This window comes from Sinocyclocheilus rhinocerous, unplaced genomic scaffold (assembly GCF_001515625.1).
Source record: "Sinocyclocheilus rhinocerous isolate Xijiao unplaced genomic scaffold, SAMN03320098_v1.1 scaffold315, whole genome shotgun sequence".
NCBI classification, from domain to species: domain Eukaryota; kingdom Metazoa; phylum Chordata; class Actinopteri; order Cypriniformes; family Cyprinidae; genus Sinocyclocheilus; species Sinocyclocheilus rhinocerous.
The window spans coordinates 243,183-254,014 of record NW_015630423.1 but is presented as its reverse complement, the minus strand read 5'-3'; the positions used below and the strand labels follow the sequence as shown (position 1 = coordinate 254,014).

At 33.8% G+C, this 10,832-nt stretch overlaps 1 protein-coding gene across 2 annotated transcripts in view; it reads left to right on the top strand.

Annotated features, from left to right (window-relative positions):
• Positions 1-10,832, top strand: part of LOC107740367 (GRB2-associated-binding protein 2) — a 90,292-nt gene that overhangs the window by 45,929 nt on the left and 33,531 nt on the right. For both annotated transcript variants that reach the window (XM_016552792.1, XM_016552791.1), the window contains exon 2: positions 1,572-1,875. In XM_016552792.1, coding sequence (XP_016408278.1) covers positions 1,572-1,875 — 304 coding nt within the window. The remainder of the gene's footprint in view (positions 1-1,571; positions 1,876-10,832) is intronic.

Here is a 10,832-nt window from a genome sequence, read left to right as displayed (position 1 = left end):
CTATCTGAGGATATCTATGTGCTAGCTCAGTGACTGCTCCCCTTTTTAGGGTCTTTAAGTAGCGGTCTCCTTGATCCCTTGCCTAGACAGTGCTATCTCCCCTGCTAGGGTTGTAAGTAGATAGCACACTCTCTGTGGTCTGGGCAGCTCAGCAGGAAGGCTATCTAGATTGTTATTCTGGTCTACAAGCCTTCATAATACATTTAGGACATAGCTATATGAGGATAGCTGTGTTCTAGCTCAGCAGCTACTTTTATCACCTGAGATGTAAGTGGCGATCTCTTGAGCTCCTCTAGAGGCTTTCTAGTTTAGCCTCTTCAGTGGTCTTGTGTATCCAGGCTAGTATTGCTCACATAGCATAGCTATCTGTGGATAGCTGTGCTCTTAACTTGGGTGGGGTGTTCCCCTTGATCTAATCGGGTCTCCTCATTTCTGCCAGGTTATTTGAGCAGCCCGTAGTGTCAGTGGCCTGGTCCTTTTCTGAGGAAAGGATTGGCGTATGTCTGTTGCATTCTTGGTGCTCTCCCACCAGGTGGACAGGCACACGCCTCGCATAGCATGGTTGGATTTCGTTCCCCAATGTGCCCCCTAGGGGGCGCAGTGTGGAGTTCCCTAGAGGGGAACGTCTCGGGTTACGCATGTAACCATGGTTCCCTAAGAGGGAATGAGACGCTGCGCCCACTCTCCATGCCTTCGGCCTGTCTGTTTACGTCTCCTTCAGTTGGTGACGTATTCAGCAGGTACCCTTTTATACTTCCGGGCACCCCGCCTATGACGTCATGGGCCATGTGGACCAATAGGATTGGCGTTGTTTCACACATGCTTCAGACACCGGTCATGCTGGCGGCATTCCCCAATGTGCCCCCTAGGGGGCGCAGCGTCTCGTTCCCTCTTGGGGAACCATGTTTACATGCGTAACCCTAGATGTTGTTATTTATTAGTGAAACATAAAACAACAATTTTAAAATGTTATAAAATTATTGAACTGTCATTGTACATGTATTATATACAATGTAAAACTGTGCACTAAATAATGATGGAACTGATTTTATATATATAGGATATAGGATATATATATAGGACTTAGACTACCAAAAGTTTTTTTTTAAATAAAGAAATTAATAGGATGCATTATTTCGATCAAATGTGACAGGAAAGACATTTATAATGATGCAAAAGATTTATATTTTTTGTTCTTTCGAATTTTCTATTCATCAAAGAATCCTGAAAAAGCAAATCAGCATATTAGAATACTGAAGGATATATATAGATTTGTATAGATATAGATAGACATATAGATTTCTGAAGGATCATGTGACACTGAAAATTTGACTTTGCCATCACAGGAATAAATGACATGGTAAAATATATTAAAATAGAAAACATGTATTTTAAATTGTAATAATATTTCACAATATTAGTAATTTTTACTTTATTTATTTGTTTTTATTGTATTTATTACTATCTACCTGTCTGTCTGTCTGTCTGTCTATCTTGTTGGTTATTAATATATATAATAATAACACTAACTTTAATAAATCCTTCCATCGTTGTCATTGTTATGTCTGTAGGCTTGGAAGAAGCGCTGGTTTATCCTGCGTAGCGGGCGCATGAGCGGAGACCCGGATGTTCTTGAGTACTACAAGAGTGACCATGCCAAAAAGCCCATTCGCATCATCGACCTGCACTGCTGCGAGCAGGTGGACGCCGGCCTCACCTTCAAACGCAAAGAGTTCCAGGACAGCTTTGTGTTCGACATCAAGACGGCCGAGAGAACCTTCTACCTGGTGGCAGAAACGGAGGTGGAGATGAACCGCTGGGTGCGCTCCATCTGCCAGCTCTGCGGATTCAACCAGTCAGAGGACAACCATCACGGTAGGAGAACCATGTCAACATTCAAATCAACATTTTGGGGTAGATTCTGTTGAATTTAGCTTCAGCTATAGGCAGTGTTAACGCAGTAACCAAATTCAATATATTTACTATATGCCATTATCTATGGTTCTACAGTAACAGTGCTCTCATCTGGAGCAATGTGCAATTTTTTTCTCTGAGCTGATGATACGACAGATAGAAAACAATCACAAGGAACCTGATGCCATATCTTATTGCTTTCCTTTTTTTCTCTCTCTCTTTCATTTGAGAAAGTTGGGCTGGACCAGCCTTGCCAAATGGATGCAGTGTCTGAAAGGTTTATTGATTTTTTCCCCTTTTGTTTTGTTAAAGAAAGGGAGGGAATATTGCCCATCATTGCAGGCATGTGTTTGTGTTTGTGTTTATTTCATTTTTGACATAAAGAGGACTTTGTCATTGTGGGATCTTGCAGCTTATATATAGCTTATATTAGTTCAAGTGAATTTTATTACTGTAAAATAAGAGACTGAACTCTAAATAAGCTGAAATCTATATATTAATATACAGTATGTTATATAATAATTTTATAATTTACACACAATTATAATATATTCATAAATAATTATAATGTTAATATTAAAAATGTATATATAAAAAATAATATATTCAAATACTTTAAATTGGTCTAAAAACTTTTCAAAACACACACACACATATATGTATATGAAGAGTTTGGTTCCAAAACGCGATAAACGCCATTTAATACGCACACATGCATGTATATATTTCAGAAAAATATGTTGTTTATATATAATATAATTTATATGAATATAAACATAGACATGTAAATACATGTAAATATTTTCAAAATATATACTGTATGTGTGTATATTTATATATACATAATAAATATACACAGAACACACACATATTATGCAAACAAAAACTTTTATTTTGTATGTGACTAATCATGATTAATCGTTTGACAGCACTAATATATATATATATTTTTTTTTTTTTTGTTTGTTTTTTTCTTGTTTTTCCCAGGATTGTTAAACCTTGCTTTCCATTTTCCTGTTACTCTTCAAAACACTCACACACACACACACATGATTTATATGCACAAGGAATGGTTTGCCTAAAAATGAATATTTAATTATCATTTACTCACCGGGTTTGATGTCAGTGATGACACTGTTTTTTTTTTTACCAATTATAACATGATGACAGTTTTATTTTCTGGGTGAACACTTCTTTAATTAGGTTCTCTCTCATAAAGTCTTTTGTATTTCTGATGAAGGCTGAACATGTGTGATTCAGAACTTTGTTTACAAATCTGGATGTTTCACCATGAAAAATGCATACTGAGCTTATGATTGATATTTACAGTGAAGCCTTTGCTTTTTGAAAGTATCTAGCTTGATGTTGATATATTCGTTAGGAGTGCGAAAATTGGGGCTAAAAGCAAACCGAAAGGCTGAAAATGAGCTGAACAGTTGATGTTTGTGATGCTATTCATGAACAACATCATTGAAATGTATTGGTATAAAGGTGTGGCAACTTTAATAAACACAGTTATCACTCAAATTATCTATCATCTTTATTATCTAGAGCAGTACCAGACTGTTCTCTCTGTAATGTGTGTCTTTTAAAAAAAGATTCTCCCTTGAACTAATTTCACACAGATTTGTGTTATCCATTGTATTTTTGATGTATGATGGTTGATACGTGGTCTTTAGGGGGTATACATTAATTGCATCAAGTGTCCTAGATGTCATTGTATTATTTGCTCCATGTTCTCTTGTGAAAAGATCAGTTTCCACCCACTGAGGTGTGTACATTTTCACTCGATGAGCAATAGAGGTCGACGGTCTTGGTAATGAGAAAGTCATGCACAGTTTTTGGCAGTCACCGACCAAAGCATGAGAACCTTATCTGACCTTTTTCAACAAGGCCAGCCAGCAGTGCTTGACTTCTGGGTCACACAACTCAAACAAATACACCCTCAGCCTGCCTACTCACCTTCTGTGAAACGGGTGTATTTTCCAGTTTTCCAGCCAAGGAGATTATTTTATTTTATTTTATTTTATTTTAAGTTTTTACGTATTTATTTTTTCATTTAATATGATTTTATTTTTAAATAAAAAATTAATTCTAAACACAGAGAGAATAAATACAAAATAGTAGCTTTTGTTTCTGTTTTATAGTTGTATTAACACAATTATCTAATAAAATTTATACTAGAAAAACTAAAATAATTTAATTAATAACAAGTTATGAATTAATTAATTAATTAATTGTATCTATTTATTTAGCATTTTGACTGCACTGACATTATCGGATGAAAACAAAACTTGAACTGAAAGTACTATATAAATAAAGATGACTTTATTTTTATTTTATTTTATTTCAAACTGAATTCTAAAAAAAATCATTGAGAATAAATACAAAAGTAGCTTTTATTTCCATTTTATAATTTTATTAATAAAATTATATAATTAAATGAATACTAGTAAAATAAAAAATACTATAAAATGTAATAAAAATTGTTACTGGATTTTGTTGATTTGTTTAGAAATATGTCTGCATTATCACATAGTAAATCATCAGCTATATCTTGACTATTATCATATATACAAAGGCTACAAATATCACCAATGTTTTAGAATGACCCTTGTCATAAAATACCCACCAAAACCCACATTTTTGCAAATAACCACATTTTTGCTCATAGATCCAGATGTAAAGACCCCAGCCGCCCCATGACCTTCTGTGTTCTCACACACGCACGCACGCACGCAATTATCATATATACAAAGGCTACAAATATCACCAATGTTTTAGAATGACCCTTGTCATAAAATACCCACCAAAACCCACATTTTTGCAAATAACCACATTTTTGCTCATAGATCCAGATGTAAAGACCCCAGCCGCCCCATGACCTTCTGTGTTCTCACGCACGCACGCACGCACGCACGCACACACACACACACATATACATACATATAATCACTCTGTGTCCAATGATGTGCTCCCATCCATTTACCTCCTCTGGCAAAACAGTAAAGGCTGATTTGAAACAGAACCATTTTTTATGAGATGCAGCCACAGTCTCCTAGAGAATAAAACACACACCGTAACTGCAATGTAGATCAGAGCAGCTCTCCTCCCCAGATGAATGCTGCGCTCGACCTCTCTTTTCCCCAAGCAAGTATCAAGTTGTCAGCTGCGCTGTGAGCATGAAAAATGGGAGAGACCAGTTTGCCTCAGAGGAAGTTAGCATTGATAGTCGGTCGGCAGTGCATCGAGTCTGTTTGCTGGAGCTTTGGGGACATGAATTGCACATGTGATGGTTCACATCAAACAAAATTGTGTCAAGTGCAAATAGACGGAGTCTGATTCTGTAATTCTATGTGGTTGAGTGCTGAAATGTGTATTAAGCGTAGCTAATTTTATGTCACATGACTGAAATGTCCCGCAACAGTCATGACAGATGAAATACAATGGGTATCAAATGAAAATGTGGCCTTCAATAGTGAAATTGAGGTCAACATATCGTTTTACAATACTTTTCTTCATATAGATTTTTGAAACAAATGAATACTTTTATTAGGCAAAGCATTAAATTGATCAAAAGTGATAGTAAAGACATTAATAATATTACAAAAAAAAACTATTTCGAATAAATTCTGTTCTTTAAACTTTCTGTTCATCACTGTTTAACGTTGATAATAATAAATGTTTCTTGTGCAGCAAGTCAGCATATTATAACGATTTCTGAAGAATCATGTGACAAAAGACTGGAGTAATGATGCTGAAAATTAAACTTTGTCATTACAGGGAAAAAATGACTTAATTAATAAAAATAATACATTATAATTTTAAAGTATATTAAAATAGAAAACAAAATGTAGTAATATTGTACAATATTACTGTTTTTACAGTATTTTTGGTAGTGCTGTCAAACAACTAATCGTGATTAATCGCATCCAAAATAAAAGTTTTTGTTTACATAATATATCTTTGTGTACTTTGTATATTTATTATGTATATATATATATAAATACACACACATGTGTATATTTAAGAAAAATTTTATGTTTATTTAAAATATTTATATATAACATCAATTATATTAATATAAATATATACATGGAAATATTTTCAAAATATGTACTGTATGTGTGTGTATTTATATATATATATATATAATAAATATACACAGTATACACACATATATTATGTAAACAATAACTTTTATTTTGGATGCGATTAATCTCGATTAATCGTTTAACAACACTAATTTTTGGTCAAATGCATGAAGACTTGGTGAGACTCGTTTCAAAAATATAAATCACATTTTTGAACAAAAATGAAACAAGCTAAAGCAAATGGAAATACAGTATATTATTTTACATTAGTCCATCTGCCATTATATTTTTGAGCAGTCCTACCATGGAAATCATCTTATTTTTGCATTAAAAAGCTTTAAAATCTGGTTCTCACAATCCACTGTTTAGTTTTGCACATAGGATAGAGTATAAAACATGTAGTTAGACATCTACATGCAAAGAATGTACACATAGAAGCTCATATATTTAGGTGAGTTCCTAATTTCATCTGTACACAGTTCATATAATAAATCCATATACAGTACATATTCACACTGTGGAAGTCACATTTTTTCAATGACCTCACCCCTCTGTGTCCGTGTAAGTCCAGCAGATTGATTGGTGTCAGTGAAGTGTCTGGCCACCGGAGAACAGATGTCTGCTCTCCTCATGTCACTCCAATGCTGTCTGATACAGAGTTTTAGTTGTATGTTGGTCTTCCATACACAGAGTGCTGCAGAAATGACGTATTTTTGTAGGCCAAAACCCAGACACGAGCAAACTATTCTACTTCAAATACTTACTTAAGGAAAAATGTTTTTAAAGGGGTCATATGTCGTTGCTAAAAAGAACATTATTTTGTGCAAGGACATGATGAAAACTGTAGTTTCATACATGGCCTAATTGCTTAAGAGGTGCTTCCCCCACCAATTCAGAAGCATGGTTTGCAAATGTACATGATATTTGTGAATATAGTCCAAGCTAAATGGTATGACACACAGTAGGAATTTTAGAAAAAAAAATGTGAAAAATTGAAAAATAAAAATAATAATTAGGGAGAATCAATAAATTATGAATAATTTACTGCCATTGTGTGAATAAAATGTAATCATGTAATCCATAAAAAAGTAATCTGATTATGAGCATTTTAAAATGTAATATATTTAATAAGTACTTAATTTTTGGAATCTGATTATGGAATTCAGATTACATGTAATCAGTTACTACCCAGCACTGGGCCCAGATGTATATTACTTAATTTGTTCATAGGAACTCAAAGAAAGATTTTTATTAACAAATAATCCATCTCCGTGAGTCCATACTCTATATAATGGAAGTGTAAAAATGTTGATCGTGCAATCCATACGACCCCAGTGGACGAGTCACTTTCTAATAAAGAAAACCAATAAATGTAAGAAAAATACTACAATTATATCCTTTTTTTAAGTACAAACCATTGGTTAAGGCCAGCTGTTGTATGTTCGTTCACGAGAGGGACGAGTTTACATGTAAATGTGTGCATTGTGAAGCTTGTGCAAGAAGTGACGGTCCTCTCTGCATCCACTTCTTCACAATACTTTTCAATTTGCAAGTTTTGCAATAACGTGCTTACGTTAAAGTCAAACTCGATCATCTCGTGAACATGTGTACCAAAAAAACAAAAAAAAGGCTTATAGTTAAACAAATGTTTACTTTTTCTTACACAAAAAAAGTAAATATATTGGTCTTTGTGACGAAAACATTTTTCCCTCCAATTTTTCAACCACCTGGCTTTGTTCTGGTATGCAACTCCCAATGTATAAAATTAAGTCCAGTTTTACAGTTGTACGGTGTACAGTCAGTTGTGAACACCATTTCATGTTAACTTTAATGCTACATGGTTGTATGCCTTACAGATGATTGATATTGATAGATATTGCACAACTACTTTTCCTTTCATAAATGTGTCTTTTGTTGTTCGTTTAAAGTGCTGTTATGTCTGTCCATGTCGCGTTTTATCAGGATATACTCACAACTTGAACATAAACAAAACTATCTGATAGTCTAGGGTGAAAAAAGTCTGCCCGACATGGTGAATAAACACGCAAAATTCATTTTTCCCCTTTATTCATTTAGCTGGCATCAAATTAAAGAAAAAAGGAAAAGCAGTAACATTTCAAACCTTGTCCATTGGGAAGCTTTGGGGATTCCCTTGATGAGTAGGCTAGTAAGTTATTTTGTCTGCGGATTTTCAAACAGACATTGCTGGTTGAAGTTGAGGACTGCAGTGCCGTGACTCTGTGTAGCCAAAACAATGATTCAGCGCTTAAGCCTGACGTGACTCTTATCTGTCTGCCCAAGTGTCTACCTCCAGGTTTCATTTTCTCAGCAAGTGTTTACTGAAGAGCTTGTATGAGTAATGTAGCATACGTCATGCCCTCACTGTGCTGACGTGAAGAATAGTGTGTATCTTTGTTCATGTGTGTCCAAACAAGCATGCCTTTTAATAGGGCTAGGTGGTATGACAATTGGGGAGAGTGGGATAAGATGTGCCACTTTTTAAAGGGATAGTTCACCCAAAAATGAAAACTCTGTCATCATTTACTCACTCTTATGACGTTCTAAACATGTATGACTTTCTTTCTTTTGAGTAGCACAAAAAAAAAAGATATTTTTGAGAATGTTTCTGTTTTTGTCTATATTAGCAAAGTCAAAGACATTTTATTCCATTGATTTTCATTGTATGGTTTTTTTTTTAACCAGTCTTGATATTTTAGTGCTGTTAATGTTAAAAAAAATGTATTTTGTTAATTAAAATGAAGTTTAAATAAAATATAAGTATTAGATAAAAAACTTAAACTTAAGCGAAAATTTGAAATGTTGAAATAAGTAAGTTGAAGTACTAAAATTACTCAAAAAAACGAATTAAAGTTTTATAGAACTGTAAATCTATTTTTAAAATGACAAAAGCGTATAAAAACAAATAAAACTTAAATTAAATTTTAACAATTAAAATAAAAACGAATTCAAAACATTAATACATGTTATAATAGTATTAAAAATGATATTACAATAAGATTTATTAGAATTTACTAGTTTTTGAATCACAGTTTGCCCCACAGATATCAAGTTGGAAAAATAGTTGATTTAATAATAGCCTTTGACTAATCTATACAGTTGACTTGAAATTTCATGACTTAAATGTAGAAATAACTGAATAATAATTAATAATAAATCAAATCAAATCAAATAATATATACAGTGGTGGCTAGTATTTTCACCAGCTAAAAATGGTTTTAAGTAAGTTATTTCAATCTGTTGCTGTAGTGTGTCAGTAGGAAATATCAGTTTACATTTCCAAACATTCATTTTGTCATTAATTGTAATAATCCAGTGAGATTTTTGTCTGACAACAGACATATACAGCTGTATACAGAGATCTGATCTCATCATCATCCAGTCTGTCTGGAATGACATGAAGAAACAGAACAAACTTAGACAGAATAAATCCAGAAGAACTGTGGCAACGTCTTCAAGACGCTTCAAGAAACCTACCTGCAAAGCTACCTGAGAAACTGTGTGCAAGTGCGCCAAAGGCAAAAGCTGCTTTAAACGCAAAGGATGGTCACATCAAATGCTGATTTAATTTAGTTAATAGAAGTTAATTGATAAAGAAAATATATTTATGACATTATTTTTGACAGCATTCTCATTTTACAGCATTTTTACACTAAATGTAAGTGCCTAAAACTTTTAACAGTACTGTAGGCTGGTGAAAATACTAGTGTTCTAATCATTTTGGCCAGCACTGTATCAAGAGTAAAACTAATTATTGAAAGAGATACCTCTCTACATGTTAGTATGTTTATTGATGCATTTGTGTTGAAATGCATTTTATGTTTGTGATGCATGATGGAGACTACAGGTCCTTTTACAGGACAGAACTTTGTGTGTGTGTGTGTTTGCTCCAGTGGGGGATGGTGAGACAGCAGCAGGCTGTTATCGATGCTCTGATCTGTCTGTCAGGTTTTGGCTGGGGTGCATGGGGATGGGATGGCAAGCTGCTCATGGGACAAACACCAAGGTTAGACAAGGGCAACCCAGCTCAGTGCAGCATGAGAACGGCCCCTCCCAAATACACACACAAAATGCCCTTCAATCTTATCGATTTTTGTTGAAATAACGAGACGCCATGCTGCTTTGGGGTCAGATTGCTGATGCCACTCAGTGCTCTGCTGCTCAGCATCCCAGAATCCCCATGCTAATCGCTATAGCAGCATACTTGAACTCCGTTACCTGATCTGAGCCCAATGGGTCCTGGCAACCTCTTGGATTGTGGGCCAGGTTTGGGTCAGGTTTTCATGTCTAATTTTGATTTTACTTCTGGTTGTAATTAACAGAATAATTTTTTAAGTAATATATAGTTTTCAGCATTTGCCATCTATAAGAGAGCATATAAACTTAATCTCCAGAGCTACTATGATAGTCACTTTCATTTGATAAAACTACAGTATCCTTATATCATGTACAGACAGAAACTCAAATGTCTTCATGATAACACATCATAATAAATATTTGGTTTAGCTTGAAGAAATTGACAGAATTATGCTAATATTTTACAGTAGAATGCACCTCTAATAATAGTAGTAGTAATAATAATAGTGCTGTCAAACGATTAATCGCATCCCAAATAAATGTTTTTGTTTACATAATATATGTGTGTGTACTGTGTACATTTATTATGTATATAAATACACACACGTACAGTATATTTTAAAAATATTTACATATATTTATAAATAATATAAATTACATGAATATAAATATATACATTTAAATTATAAACATAACATATTTTTCTTAAATATATACATGCATGTGTGT